The 16,121-nt window shown below is 43.1% G+C and overlaps 1 protein-coding gene across 2 annotated transcripts in view; it reads left to right on the top strand.

The window, feature by feature from the left end:
• LOC138523462 (sodium/potassium-transporting ATPase subunit alpha-2) overlaps nt 1-16,121 on the top strand; it is a 504,124-nt gene that overhangs the window by 221,457 nt on the left and 266,546 nt on the right. For both annotated transcript variants that reach the window (XM_069635440.1, XM_069635438.1), the window contains exons 8-9: nt 7,562-7,830; nt 15,727-15,925. In XM_069635440.1, the coding sequence (XP_069491541.1) occupies nt 7,562-7,830; nt 15,727-15,925 (468 nt within the window). The remainder of the gene's footprint in view (nt 1-7,561; nt 7,831-15,726; nt 15,926-16,121) is intronic.

Here is a 16,121-nt window from a genome sequence, read left to right as displayed (position 1 = left end):
GGAAACATGTTATTCTTTCCTTTGTTAAGATTGTAAAAACCAATACACAAACGTTGAACAAAAAAAAATTTCAGCTACTGCCATCAAATGACAAATCACTCGCATCAGATGTCAGGTACATCCTCAAATACTGAGTGCACACATATGAAAATTATTGTTATCAAATTCTGGGTTCTGAAATCATATGCTAGGTACTGCAACAAATGCCAGATAATGGGCTTCATTATGAGTTTGACGGTATTCCTGCAGTAAATCTGCCAGAATACTGCCAAACAGTATTACCGTTACCACCACTTGGTCCTGTGGGTTTACCATGGGATTACAGGTGGTGGGAGACAGTTTAAATCCCCAAATGCGATGGAGCTGGAGGTTGCTCTTCCACTTAACCACCAGATAACAGCAGTATTACCACCCAGTACTTCCGTGGGTGGTTATAATGATGGGGCAGGAAAAATAGAGGTAACGGAATTACCTCAACTTTTTTCTCACACAGCCAAACTTGTAATGAGGCACAATGCAACTTGGGCAGTATTCCGGTGATAATTCTGCTGGAATACTACCCAACGGAATTAGCTTACCATCACTTGGACGGCGGAATGACTGCAGATTACAAGTGGCGGTGACAGAGTTAATCCAATTTTTTAAGAGTCTATTGGACTCTAAGGGTCATTTTTGGAAGAATTACATCACAGTAATTCTGCCGATTTTGCCAATTTTTACTGGAAAGTTGGAGGATTGACATCCAGCCTGATGATGGAAGAAAGTCCCCCACTGTAGGGCCATACTCGTAGTATGGCTGTGTGGGATAAGTGCCGATAATTCTGTAACCGCCAATTTTTTCCCATACCGCAATACTTGTAATGAGCCCAATGTCTTGAATACCAGGGGTTTACATCACATATTGGTTATTTTCTATTCGAGGGTAATGCAGTACTGTACACTGTACTGTACTCTCTATGACTCTCCACAAAGGCAACAGGAACTGTGAGATAGTGGTGTGGGGTGTGATATCTGAGCCGTACCCTGGGGCGGGCAGCGGCAGGCGTACAAGCCTTTCAGAGTCTCTGGCAAATGAGCTGAACTACAAAGGCCCTTTTGCCGTTTCAGAGGTTCTCACTTTTTGGGAAATTCACATTTGGTCTGGTATGCCTCTATCTTTTGGGATCCAGTTACCAACTAAGTTGGTGACTATGAATCATGTGACCTGTCGTCTAATCCAAACTCCTCCACTTGATTATACTGTGTAATCTTGGATAAATAACTTTACTTCATGCACCAGAGTTCCCTTATTTGTCAAATGTGGAGCCTCAGGTTATAAGACAGAACTTCATTTTTAGGGTTCTGGCTCCCTGACATTTTAGGGCCCTTAAACACTTTGCTGGCTTCCACCGTTTTTCTCCTTTTTGTGGCAAGAGGGACTTCTACCACTGCTACCTTATTTTGGTTTAGCGTCCTTAGTAGCCCATACAGCTTTTTAAGCAGCCCGTGTTGTTTGGTCCCAGGCTCCTCCTTTGCTTCTTGCCATCCTTCTAAGTGACTGGAATGGCTGTTCCGTCTTGCATCGTTCTTTTCTGTAATGCTGCCGCTTTTGGCCCAGGTGCCCTGAGAAAGAGATTCTTCCTCGCCTGGAAATCGAGTGTCTTGCTGCTGCTCCATCTCAGCTCCGTTTTCGAGACTTCCGGGTCACTTCCTGTATTGCCCCAATTGTGGGAGCATTCTTTGCTGACTGGTTGCCCCATTTCGCGCCTCTGAACAGCCCTGGAATGTTGACCAGGTTCTTCTCTGCTCCTGTCACAATCATCATGGCTCTTGAGTCTCCTGCATCATGGGTTACCATTTCATCTGTCCTGTTTGTTGTTACTATCGCTGTCTGGATCCTTGCTGGGCTATGGCCCCCTACTGCAGCTAGCCAGAGATAAACCTGCCTGACAACCAAACTCACCTGTGCCTCTGGTATTCCTTGGCCGAATTCTTTACAACCAAAATAGTCTACTGCATCTGGGATTAGTGAGATTTTGCGTTCACCCCATTACCTTTGAGCCCTATTGCCTGTAGTGGACTTTGCACTCCCTCTTCCACCAGCTCTTCCTGGTCTGGGGGTACTCAATCACTGGGCTGGAACCCATCATGGGCCTGTGCTCTCATGTCCCCTTCACCAGGTCATCCCTTATTCTGCACCTGTTGGGTAAAAGGGCAACTTAACTTTCTTTTTCCTATAACTATAGCAGACCTATGGGATTTTGCGCCATTGTTTTGTTTGGGAAACATTTGGATATTTCTTGAACTCCATCAAAGTGACTGGTTAAGGTACTTACCCAAATGGAGAAATTCTTTCCCTGGTCCCCCATTGTGCCTTGGAGGTTTTAGAAAAACCTAATTAAGAAATTTAGGAACTCAGGACACCCTGCCCAGAGGGATTGACCAATTGCATTATGATAAAAAAGACCCCCAAAATGTGGGTTGTGATTTTGACAGCCTTATTCACGTTATCAGGAGGAGGTTGTTGCCTGTTTTTTAAAAGACCGTCCATGTGGTACCTATATTTAAAAAAAAGAGATAGGACAATTCCAGAGAATTATAGACTGCTTTCACTCCTCAATGTTAGCAGCAAGATTTTTGCTTCAGTTATATTAAGTGAATTAGAGGCGTGGGCTTGTCAGAACAACAGAATGCACAAATATCAGAGACGCTTTAGACGACATGTGAGTATTCAATTAAATGGCTATGTACTAGCATCCTTGCACAATTAAACAATGAAGGGTAAACATAGTGCACAAGGCTAGCATTGACTTAACAGCTGCTTTTGATTATGGCGGAAGCCTGATATATGGCGTTGGCCATCAAGACTATTAAGTATACTAATATACCTTCATAAAGAGACCTACATTAGACTGAGACTGAACTCAGATGGTGCCTTGTTGAATAGAATTAAGAGCAGAGGCTTGTGAGGCAGGGTTGCATGTTGGCACCCTGCCTGTTTAATCTATAGGTTTCTGACTTGGGCAACTAGTTGGCAACTATGCATAGCTTTCCCCTGTGGCTAGGCAAACTGGAACTGCATTGGCTCATTTACGCAAATTACATTTTACTAATCGTTTTAAAATTGGTGGGATTGAAGCATCTTCTATAAGGGTTTGAAAATTATACATTGGAAAACGAATTGGAAATGAAGACGTGTCCAATTTTAATTCAATTTTGTAGGTCTCTGCCTATGCCAAGATACAATTAGTGCATAGAGGAGACCACTTTAGAGGTAGTATACCAGTTGACCTATTTGGGTTTCCAATGTTCTCATAGAGCAACTTTAAGACCTTTGTTCACCCTCCCAAAGCCTAAAAAGTCCTTGTACACAGACCACATGAAATGCATCTAACCCAAATCTTGCCAGTTCTCCATTTCATATCTTCAAATATTACAAACGGAAAAGTTTTACCAGGCCAAATTTAAGGTCTTGAAATTTTGATTTGTGATAACTGGCAAAACCTGTTCGTGCTGGAAGGTTTGCTTTGGAGAAAAGTGCTCTACTTGTCCAATTGTCTCTCAATATTGGCTATCAGGTACAAACTGGGCCTAACCTTCTTGAAAGCAGGTATCAAATAGAACACACTATTAGTATGTCATGAAATATTAACTCTGCATAGAAATCCTCTGTTTGAAGATCACAATTGAAATGAGCGGACTCATATATGAATGTGACAATATTTTCTCCAATCTTGCAGTGTGTTTAGGGGATTTTATGATAAATCTGTCAAGAATCAAGCATAGACTTTGGGAATTCGATTGGGTAGAAATCAGGACTGTAATGTGCAAATATGGCTTTTACAGGGACTTTGCATCCATCTAGAAAAGATGTAAGATCTTGCCTAGATACCTTTTGAAGATCCCGAATGCATGATTCAGAAATATGTTTCTGAGATACTCTATGAATACTATGCCAGTAGACGAAAGCATGAATTTTAGGAATGGACGCAAGCAAATGGATATGCCCTGTAGATACTGCAATTTATTGGTAACAGAGGCCTGGAAACACATATTTTCCTTTAATGCACCTTACATCTTTTCTACATAACAAGACACATTTCAACCCTGAAGTATTTTGGAATCAGATGCTGATGGGAAATCATCTCTCCTTAACCCTAGCAGCAGTGAGATTTATAAACCAATTCTAGCAAAATGATCTATGAACTGTTTAATGATTGATAAATGTAATGCTTTTTATTAAGTACTAATTGTTGTGGCATGTTTACAAGAAGATGTTATCATTTGCGAAAGATTTTTAATTAAACCAAAGCACAATTAAAAAAATAAAATAAAAATAATGCATCACTTCAGCTTACTCTGTGTCTAGGACAATATGGTGGCACATTGACCACCAGTGGTCACATTGTTCCTATCTAATTCTGAGGGTGAGTAGGGGCCTATAAGGGCTAGTATTGTACTTTTAAGGATGCATTCTGACTGTTGCCCCTTCAGGCCTTTTTCCTATAATGTCCTAATGTCTTCCCTACTTTTATTTACCTTTATAAGCCTAGTACTTCAATGTAAAGTTAGGCTCCTATATTGAATGTCCTGGAGTGAAGTGGAATCAATGACCTATTCCTTTTACTGTTGGTTTTTCTATACACTTTATTGGTATATTTTAAGTACTTATTTTACAGTGTTTTAAAACTTTATGCAATACAAAAATAAATGCTTTACAGTATGTTATGTGTGTGTTGTTTTATTGTGTATGGGTATGGTATTCATTGTATTTGGGCGCTGCCCATCTCCTAAGAGTCAGACCCGACTGCTCTGCTAGATTACCCATTGCGAGTTTTGATGGAATGTGGTGGATACCCTGTTCTTACACACAGTATAGGTCTCTTCACGCCCTCACCAGAGGACTGTGGAAAACATTCATAACACCAGCAAATGAAACAAGTATACTCAAAGTGAGATTGATAAAATGTGAGATTTTTTGATGTGCACTTTAAGCGGTCAATCACAGACCATATTCTTCACCGCGCAGTAGTATTAACTACCCTCGTTCTGCATGCTGACAAATGTACATCAAGCAGTATTTCGATGAAGAAGCCAAAATACAAAGGACAGTGGTGTCCAATATATGTATCATCACTGTCATAATTATATATGGAGCAATAGTCTATTGAAATCAACAATGGGTAAGGCTTTTTTAAATAGCATTCAAGTTGAATTAAATGACTTCAAGGGCTATACATATATATATATATCATACACTCACAAACATATTAGTGTATGTTTCTATTCAATAAAACATCAATTATGTGCACCGTTAAATTGTACTACATAATCCTGCTGCCTGATTTATGTGTCCAGTTCCCAGTTATCATCTGCCTTTGGGCCTCACCATAAATTGGGCGGTATCCCGGCAGTACATCCACCGGAATAGCACCCAGCGCAATTACCGTTTTCGCCACAAGTGGCAGGGGCAGTGTAAGTGCTGATTATTTTAGTCTGTAGGACTCAATGGTTCATTTTCGGTGCAACTACAGTGGTGGTAATTGCACCAAAAATAAGCAGAATGTCCGCGGATTTTCCTCCAGCTCAGAAAACTTTCTGGCCAAACCATAATTGCTTGGTGGAGTAATGCATCAGTAACACTGTTACCCCACATTTTTACTGCACCACCCAACGTATAGTGCGGCCCTTTGTCTAACAACTATATACACCAATGTTGAGGCACTACACGAATGGCTTAATTGTAAACATAAACAAACCACTACCACCAGATCACCTTCAGACATCAACACATTGTGCTTAACACTTCCAGCTTATGCTATTCAGTACCTCAAAAATCGACCTCATCCCTTTGCTATAGTACCACGTGAACATGGCAATTATTACTTTCCCACTAGGAAACTACTTGTGTCAGTAGCATTAATCATGCACTGGTGAGCCACACACATATATGTGAGGTATACATCCCAGCACTCTGTGGAATCACCTTGCTCATAACGAATACTGACTAGCAACTAATCTTCCAGCCACCCACCCTAACCGACATCACATTCCTCCATGCCCAACCCACTTGACCACAACATCAAAGGACATGTCATGCATCCATGAACTCAACATGGGCCTGACACAAGCTCACACTTTCTTCCAAATAGACCCAACCCAAAGTTTGCCCATCCCAGGTCTCACGATGCTTCCAAAAGCCCCTAGGAGTTCATTCTGTAGTGGGAGGAGCGGAAAATGAAAGTGCAAAATTGCTCTTATGCTTTAGTTCTCCACTCAAGCTCATTTTCAAGCCGCCCCGACGTGCAGAAGGGAAGCAAAGTGGAGCTTCCTTCTCCACTTTGCTTCCCTCCTCTTCCTTCTCCACTTTGCTTTCCTCCTCCCTCTCAGAAGAGCATTTCATTGTACGCCTGCATGACATTTTAATCTAGGTGTAAAACGAATGGATTCCAATGGAATACACCTCGCATTAGCACCGGCATGAGCAGGGAGATCCCATTGGAATTCATTAAAAAATGCCACGTGTGCAGCATATTTGCAGGCAGTGTTTTATTTCTCTCAAAGCAGAAAGTAAAAGTGAAGTAAAGGTGCATTTTAATGGTCCTCGCACCAAATTAAAGTTGCAAGGATGAAGGTGACGATCATAAGCGGTTTCACACTTACCCTCCGCTTTGAGAGTGTTCAAAATAGCATGTAGAGGACCAGCAGTGCGTAAATGTAAGCGGTGGCGATCTCCTGCATGCAATTAGCATATGCTATAAAATGACCCGCTTAGAAACGTCCCTGCGCACAAAGCATAATCTGCCCTCATCAAAGCTGCAGTATTAACAAACTTGCTCGCCTCCTTCTATGCCTACTAACTTCTCACCTGAACCAACCCCAACCCAAGTGACATCTAAGCACCTACTGTCAAGGAAAATGGCAGACGTTGTGCTATAAAAGACCCATTAACTTGCTATAACATTACATAACATAGCATAACATAGACAGGCTAATTTTATAACAAATGCATGGAGGAGATGGCACTTTCATGCACTTTGGGCCCCTTCTTGCAGTTTTGTAATTTCACTATGAAGTGCAAAAAAAAGTGTCAAACTTGGCGAGCACAGGTTAAGGCGCCTTTTTTTGCACAGTGCTGTGCAAGAAAGAGTAAATGGCAATGATCTCTTGTAGGGGGCATATGCAATGGATTCCTAAGCAATCAAGCTGCTTTCAGTAGGTGTTCAAACAGATCGCTTCCACAGCAATACAATGTGTTTCCACCAGCATGAAAATGACCTACTGGCATAAAACCTACTGACACAAATGAACCCTAGTGCAAAAAAGGCTCTTAAAGCGGACATCATCCCATTGCCCCTGTTTTAGCACCACATTTCCGCCCCAGAGGCTTGCAAAATGAGCCCCAGAGAGTCTTATAGAAATTCTGTAAATATTTCAAAATCCATCTCTGATTTCTTTGGTCTGTGTCTGTGGCGCTCTCTTCGCTGAGTAGACAGAGACCAGTCACTCGGAATAGAGATTTCTTTTTTGCAAAGAAGTGATGGTCTCTCCCTTTATTTCTTTCTTCCTCCTGCTCACTAAGGAACTGCCCGAGGCATTGTGATAGCAACCGGGGACCGCACCGTGATGGGGCGCATTGCCACGCTGGCCTCTGGTCTGGAAGTGGGCCGCACCCCCATTGCAATGGAGATTGAGCACTTCATCCACATCATAACTGGAGTGGCTGTCTTCCTTGGCCTCTCCTTCTTCGTCCTGTCCCTTATCCTGGGATACACGTGGCTGGAGGCGGTCATCTTCCTCATTGGAATCATTGTGGCCAATGTCCCAGAGGGCCTCCTGGCAACCGTCACGGTAAGAAACAGGCTCAGCCTCCCAGAGGAATTTGAATTTTGGGATGCAGTTGGCTGGAATACCTAATATAATGGAAGGAACATATGTTTTTTTAAAGTACTACACTCAATAATATAACTGTAAACCCTCAGTACTATGTTTTATATAATACATCTTATTAAAAAAAGGCCAAATGCATTTATACATTTGTTGTTTAGGATCGTTGACCCTTTCCAGGGGTCAGAGGGACATCTACTAAAGTCCCCTGCCACTGCAACCCTTTTGTATGTCATGGTCTCCTCTGGAGTCCCCCTGAGGTTGGTCGCTGTCTTCTTTATCAACTGGGGGAGTGGGCGGTCAGGGGGGCGGAGAATATGTGCTGAGCTTCTTTTTCCCCATAACCTTGGCTCTGCCTGCTGACTTTGCCCTGTTATTTTCTATGGGGAACCTTTGAACCCTCCTCTGGACAGTTCCCTCGAGCCCCCTTTGGTCCATGGGATTTTAGGCTAAATACTGGAATTTTTATCAAGTACCAGTGTTTTTATAGCTATTTTAAAAACTCTTACATTACACTCATGCCTATGTATAACGCCTGGAATCTACGTATTTCTGTAACGTGTTACTAATTTTGTAGGAGTGTAATGAGTTGGTGCTGTCATTGTGTTCTGACTACTGGTGGCCTCTGGCTTTGAGTTCTAAAGTGTGCTCCCTCTTTTCTACCTCATGGTCCTACATTTATTGTTAGATGTCCTGGATGTTTAGGAAAACTATGACTATTTTCTCTCTTGGTATTTTGGGTTCTATTATTACTTGTATTACTGTGTGTAGTGAGTATCTTTTTCTTCCCACCCCTTGGCCTATTTGTGCCAGGTCTATCCCCGGATCGGGGACTCACGTTTTAGTATGAGGAGTGGGTTAGCTCTTAACTGACCATTACTCTTTTTATACATGCACTATGTTTTTACTAATTGTGACGTTAAACTCCCAGTACTTATTTGACCAGATTCTATGTGTAATTATATAGTAAACTGTTCATTATAAGAGTATAGGTGCTTTCCTTAATTACAGCTGTGGAATAGCTGCACGTCCCTACCAGCCCACCTCACTCCCTTGAGTTAAGGGTGACTGCTCAGCTACAGCTAATACTTTAGAGAGTTTGGTCTTTAGGTGTCATGGGCACACCCCCTTCACCAGAGGGTTGAACACAAATATCCGTAACAATAAGGCAAGGCTTATGATTTCTTTTATTTGTTGAAATTATCAGATTTTTCAGCAGCAGCAGCAGCAACCAACCTCAATATCACAGGGCCCCACAATAAAGATACAGGTGCATTTTCACAATATGATCAATTCAAACAGTACATGTTAATGTACTAAATCAAGATTTCGTATTTATGTAAGCAAAATATCCTACACAAAAAGGTAGCAATTACATGAAATTGGATTTCGGTCGCAGTGTTTAGTCATTGATTTAATAGCAGAATTTGAAAAGGGCCGTAAAGATTACAGGAGTATGTTCATACTGTGAAATCAGAATTACAGATTACAAATATTATGTTATGTCAAAGGAGACCAGGGAAAAGCATTCAAGTTGGGCTTGGTGGTGCTTTCTTACCTGCAATCAATATCTTGAAAATGCTCAGCATGAGGGCCCAAAGAGTCAGGCACTGGGTTTTATTCTGCAAAATCCATATTGGTTTCTTCCCCCATATTTCAGAGTCTAGCCCAGTATATTCACTATTGACGTGAGTGAGTTAGGAAATGATTTATGTAGTGCCACGTGCTGTTTACGGCTGCTTGATTTCTTGAATGTGATCATCACATGAGAGTAACTATATAATTGATGCTGCAGGTCATTCTACTATTTACCTGATGCACAAGCCTGCAAACCCTAATCTTATTGCCTCCTCCTGTGCAGGGCCTTCATAGACCATTGACCTCACCTTAGGCTCATCATGCCATAATCACAGAACTTTAACACCTCAAGTCTCCCATTGCAAAGACAGATACCACAGTGACTCTAAATTTCACAGAAAGTCCTCCATGGGAATATCTGGCATTGCCATGTCATTACAACCCCAAGGGCCTCATCACGAGTTGGGTGGTAATGCCGGCGCTAATAGCGCTGGCGTTATCTGCCCTACCGCCAAACCCACCAGCGCTATTAGCGCCGGATCACGGGTTTGGCGGTATTGGAATTCCCTATTTCCCATTGAGCCCATTCGGGAATGCCCCATTCCCCATTGGGCTCAATGGGGAAATTTCGCGCTCTTACCGCCGGCGGATTTCCCGCTGGCGGTATAAACGCTTAATTTCGGTAGATTTGCCCCCAGCTAAAAGCTGGGCGGAAATCAGCCGAAGCCCTGATTTGGCAGACCCTTAAATCCGGTGGTAACAGCGCTACCGCCGGATTTAAGGGTTACTGCCAAACTCGTGATGAGGCCCCTAATCTTATTGCCTCCTCCTGTGCAGGGCCTACAGAGACCAGTGGCCTCACCTCAGGCTCATCATGCCATAATCAGAGAACTTTAACACCTCAAGTGTCCCATTACAAAGACAGATACCACAGTGACTCCAGATGACACAAGAAGTCCTCCATGGGAACCTCTGGCATTGTCATGTCACTACAAGCCATGCAGCCTCTCAAAAAACAGTCTGGATTGTTACCTTCCAACAAAACGTTTCACAATCTCCAATGTTCTCGTGTTGTAGATTTCAATGTGTTGCGCTCAATCAGATAAGAAATATGAACTCAGGTGGCCTGAACGGTATTAGTCAGTTGTTACCATCACGCATTGGAGAGAAATATATGAGTAATGATGGTGAACCGTGCCCTCAGCATCAGCAAATATGAGGGCTGCCACAGTTAGGGATCGTCACTAGACACCAGGCTATGCACCATAGTCCCACTGGCCTTGTTGCAAGAAGTGTCTAGGCGACAAAAGAGGCTACACCAGTCCAGGCTTCGTTTAAAACATTTTTCTTGCCTGTCAAAAAAGGAAAAAGCCAAAAGCTGACATTGGAATATCCTGAACGGAGAGGTTGTGGAATCGTGGAATAGCGTAGTGCGTACTGAACGCTACTGGACGGGCAAGGGATAGAGCCTAGATGCACAGAGAGCCGTGCATGGCTCCTGAAGTGACTACACCAATGTCTCCTGGAACTAGCAGGAAAGCTAGTCAAAAGGAAGCAGAGTTTCATCTCCTCATAGAGCAGGTTCAGCAGCTGGAAACCTTGCAGTTGGACTTCTGTGGTGCTGCACTTCTTCCTTAGGGATCATTAGTGTTTTGATTGTCGGAAATGTGCAGACTAACGGCAAGGAGGCAAGGGAAGGGTAGCCTTTGGGTGGGCCAGCCAAGGCACCACATTATACAAGTTCTGTATGGCTGTTAACAACTGCGACCAGTAGAGATTTTAACAAAATCCCCACTGGTTCAACGACCTCCCCACTGGATCAAAGACTTCCCCACTGGATCAAAGACCTCTTCACTGGATCAAATACCTCCCCACTGGATCAACCACCTCCCCACTGGATCAAAGACCTCTTCACTGGATCAAATACCTCCCCACTGGATCAACCACCTCCCCACTGGATCCAAGACCTCTTGAGGATTTTAATGATTTTTTAAAATAAATGTATCCTTTGGGCTACCGTTCTACAACCATGCATCTTTACACCCCCAAGTATTTCTAAACAAGAAATGTACATGAAATTCACCTGTTATGAATGTCGGTACAATAGTAGTCTAAGCACCAAAGACACATATTTTAACCTTCACACACATACACACCTCTAGCTTTAGTATGATGTCACCAGGCACTCTATTTGGAGGTACAATGTAATGAACCCTAAAATTGCCAACAATATCATAGAGTTAATGTATTTGTCTTGGGATGTAGGCTGTTGTGCAGGCTCCCATGCAAGCACATTCCAGCATAGGGATATACACTTCTGAGCCTCATGTCACAGGCATACAGATGATTTACTGGAGCCCATCATCCATGCTATAGTTTACAGCTTGTTGCACATTGTTACATACTACAAACATCATCAGCTAACATTTCACCCTACAAGTCGTTGTACATTTGGGGGGTATTGCACAAATAACTCCATAACACATGATTTTTGGTTGATTAAACGCCTCCCTTTTTCTCAAGGCAGGTCAGATTACAATATAAACATTCTCAAAACATGTATAAACATTCTCAAAACATTGTTTTCCTCTTGTGACCCCAATTTCCAAATACATCACTCCTTAACCCCTGTCTCCTTCCATCACTGCTTCCCAAGTACATTGGATATTATTCTTTCTGAGCTGTTTTTTTCCCAGACCAGTACTTTCTTACCTGGACTTCTTTTCTCTTTTCATGTTCAGATGTACCTGCCTGCTAGGGAGTTTTACTAAAGTTGACCTGTGGTAGGACTGTAGAAGACTCACTCTTGGTTGTACAGGGCTCCAACTCTTAGGTTTGGCCTGAACTACCCAAAAGGTTTGGTAGCAATGAATGAACAGCCAGGCTTATCCTAAGAGGGAGAAAGGCTTTAGTTGAATACAAAGACCTTTGGGGACACGAATAGTCAAGGAAACACACACTGTAGTTATATAACAATAGGATTATTTATTGTATACACTAGGGAAATGTTAACTTCAAAATGAAATTCAGATAAGTAAGGACAGTTTCACACATATATGCAGTAGACATCTGCTGTAACAGTGTCTAATTCAATAGTAGACCCTTAAATGAAAAACAGGTGAGTATCAACAGTAGGTTTAGGTTAGCAAATCATTCATCAACCAACATTTACTAAATAGCAATACTCATAAATTAAATAACTTTGTGTAGGTCTAAACTTCAGAAGTCCAACCCTATCTGGGGAATGAGAGTCTCAAAAGTCAGATGGAGGCAGTGGGGGACCAGTGACCATTGGGCAGCGGAGCAAAGGAAGGCAGATGCGGTCAAAGTTGACAAATTCACAGATGATGCTTTTTGGGAAATACCCAATTTGCTCGAAAATAAATGTCGGATTGACCATCTGGCCGAATTTGGTCTCTCCCAAAAATCTGAAGCACATAAATACAGAACATGAGGAGCAGAGGTTGTGGGGGTGTCCGCCGCTCTCCTTGTTCGATATTTCTGGGCTTCGAGGGGGTGCAGGAGTGTCCCCTGCTTCCTTGACAATGGAAGCGGGGGACCCAAAAAAAGAAAAGAAAAGAAAAAGGTACCCTGCGGCGTGAGATCCAACCTGAGTTAGAGGGACGTAACTGACACTGCAGGGGTACAGGAGCTAAAAGGTAAGTGGGGGGTTTGGTCTACGGCAAATTGACTACTGTCAATTCCGCCACAAATCTTTCTACTTTGGCAAAACAACCGAAATCTACTTTTCATACCAAGTAAGTAACAACATTGGGTTCAAAGGTTTAAGGGGGCCATGTAGGCCACCTGAAGGATTTCTGCCTCTACGATGGATTTCCATAGGCCCAGGAGAACACGGTTCGGTGGTCGAACCCAATGTGACTCAAAAAGCTCAGGAGGAGTGAACAGCAACACAAAAACTGCCTAGGTAAGTACCCAGGAGTGAAACAGTACCTTCAGCAATGTCACTGGCAGGTCCCCACACAATAACAGCTGTGGTGTAGGTCTCCGGCCTTGGTGGCTTGAGGAACATATTTTGGTGAGGGAAGGTGGTCAGACTCAGTCACAGGGATGCCCAGCAGATGATATTCATGGCACTTGGTTGTAGAGGCTCGGTACAGGCTTTGTAGCAGCAGCGGTTGCTACCTGGCAGACTTTCTTCCTTCTCTCGGTCCACGACTCAGCGGAGGGGACTTGTATGATCAGGAGGGAGCCTCTGTAGAGAAGACAGATGGTCATAAGTTTTCAGGGAGAACTGCGAAATGATGTACCACAGCAGTGCCAGAGGTCCTAGGGTATTCGCATATTACAGACCTGGAAGGTCGCAGCTTGTTGCCGAATGACTCAAACTGTAGCTGGTCTTGAGACTGATGAGGCCCACCAGTCCAAGGGAGAAAATCATCTAGTCTGGATCTTCACTATCCCATAGATTAAAGGGCTGGAGCTACAGTTGTCACTCAGTCAGCTTTGGAGGTCGCTGAAGGTGGCTGCAGGTAACCACCTTCTTTCTTCTTCTTTGAAATGGATTTTCCAATCATCGACTCTGGTTTCAGCATCAAGACACTCATCTTTTATCCAGGAACCCAGCCAATCAGCATGCATGCAATATTCAAATGTTTGGTTATGGTTGTCCAAATGGGGCAGTCAGGCACCTAGTTAGAACTGGATACAAGCAGACACACTGGAGAAAAATGACCTGAGGAGTTTCAGTGTCCTGCCAGCTTCCTGTCCTCTCAGACACACTGGCGCCTCTGGGTGGGCTTCCCAAAGGGAGCCTGTCAAAAACAAAGGAACGTGTGGGACTTCTCCCACCAAGTCCACAGAAGAAGGCTCAAGTAAGGACAAGTCACTGTGAGTTGGCAAAAAAAGAAGACATGCACCATTTTGGAACAAGGGTGCCCCATGTGTCCCTTTCCACAGCTGCAAATACAGTCTGCGATATATGTTTCACAAAATCAGTAGAAAGTCATCCACTGCCACCAGGCACTCAGCTAGACTTGTCAATGTAACTAGAGAGTTACAGGAGAAGTGAGAAAAGGGATACAATGTGTCTCCTCAGCACTCCACATAAAGTGGCAGATGCTGAGTTCACAAAAGAAAAGCATAGTTAGGATAAAACATATGCCCCATCCTGGTAACCTTAAGTTAGCACAGAAAGCCAAAGAGGGAATCTCAAGGAGCTTCCAGTAACACTGCACAGGAGGTGCTGCATACTGCAATAGTGAAATACAGATTTCATGAAAAGAGAAGAATGAGTGAGTGAGGAAAAAGAGGTCCTAGTTACTCAGGAAAGTCAGACAAAAAGTGCTGGGGAACTCACCAAGTGGGGAGAATTACACATAAGATGAATATCCTACCTAGCACTGCCCACTTTGTGACTAGATACCCTTCTTCGTCCTTTTGCCACAAATAGCACAATCCCAAACTGTTCTTAACTTTTAACTTTTCCTCCAGAACTTGTCTCAGGTACGATGGCATAAAAAACAACATCATAGCATGATTACAGTACAAAACCACCTTGACTCAAAACGTCCACACCTACTAGTTACCTTTATGACCACCTCCTCTATGATGGTCGGCCCATTCCTTCCAAGAGGGTTGGTGTCCCATCCCTTCTCCTGTATCGAAAGAAAGAGGATGATCCACTTGTGCACTGGTCTTATGCCAGAAGGGCATCAGCCTCCCACTTGCCAAACTACAGTGCCAGACCCTGCATCACTTTATCCTTCCGACACCACCATACTAACGTCCCACATGGGCAGAAGATGTTTTTCTCCCTCTCATCCTGCGGGACCAACTTTTAACAGCCCAAAACACACACAGCACAAGGGAAATGTAGATAAATGTAATGTTGCATTACAACCAATTCTCTAAATCAGACAGTCTCCACATTTATGAGCAAATATTGAGAAATGTGCATATTTTTTCGTGTTCAAAATGAGGACGACCATAACATTCTTGAAGGGGTCCAGAAAGAACAGCAATGCGCGTGTGTGCAAAGCGTGCAAAATGTAGCTGGAAATCTATACAAAGTGTAGCTGAATGTACTCAGGGCACCTCTGAACAGCTGGGTGAATGCAGGCCATCTCTGAGTTGATGTAGCATATGCAGCTAGTTTGTGTTCCTATAATATTCAGGCTTCCTTGCAAGTGAGACCGACTCCTATGATAGCGATACAGGAACCTTGGTGATTAACTAGCAAACCATCCTAAATGCTCATACTGGCTTGGTATAGTTGAAAGGGACATTAACTCCAGCTCTGCTCTCATCACATTATCACAGGTATGTTTGACACTAACAGCAAAGCGAATGGCTCGCAAGAATTGCCTGGTCAAAAACCTGGAAGCAGTAGAGACCCTGGGATCCACCTCCACCATCTGCTCCGACAAGACAGGGACGTTGACTCAGAACCGTATGACGGTGGCTCACATGTGGTTCGACAACCAGATTCATGAAGCTGATACTACAGAAGACCAGTCAGGTAAGAAATGGTCTGAGAGTCTATCTTCCTTTTTCTGCTATCATTCTTCGCGATTGTTTGAACATCAGAAACTGTTGTCAATGAGTAAAAACGATCTATTTTAACCAAGGTTCAGATATACAGGAATGCTATGTATGCAAGTGGTGTAAGTAATAATACACCCCAAAATGACGTATATATGTCATATCAAATTAAA

The sequence above is a fragment of the Ambystoma mexicanum genome, chromosome 1q (genome assembly GCF_040938575.1).
Source record: "Ambystoma mexicanum isolate Mex_15411 chromosome 1q, UKY_AmexF1_1, whole genome shotgun sequence".
Classification (NCBI taxonomy): domain Eukaryota; kingdom Metazoa; phylum Chordata; class Amphibia; order Caudata; family Ambystomatidae; genus Ambystoma; species Ambystoma mexicanum.
This window is presented reverse-complemented; position numbering and strand designations above follow the sequence as displayed.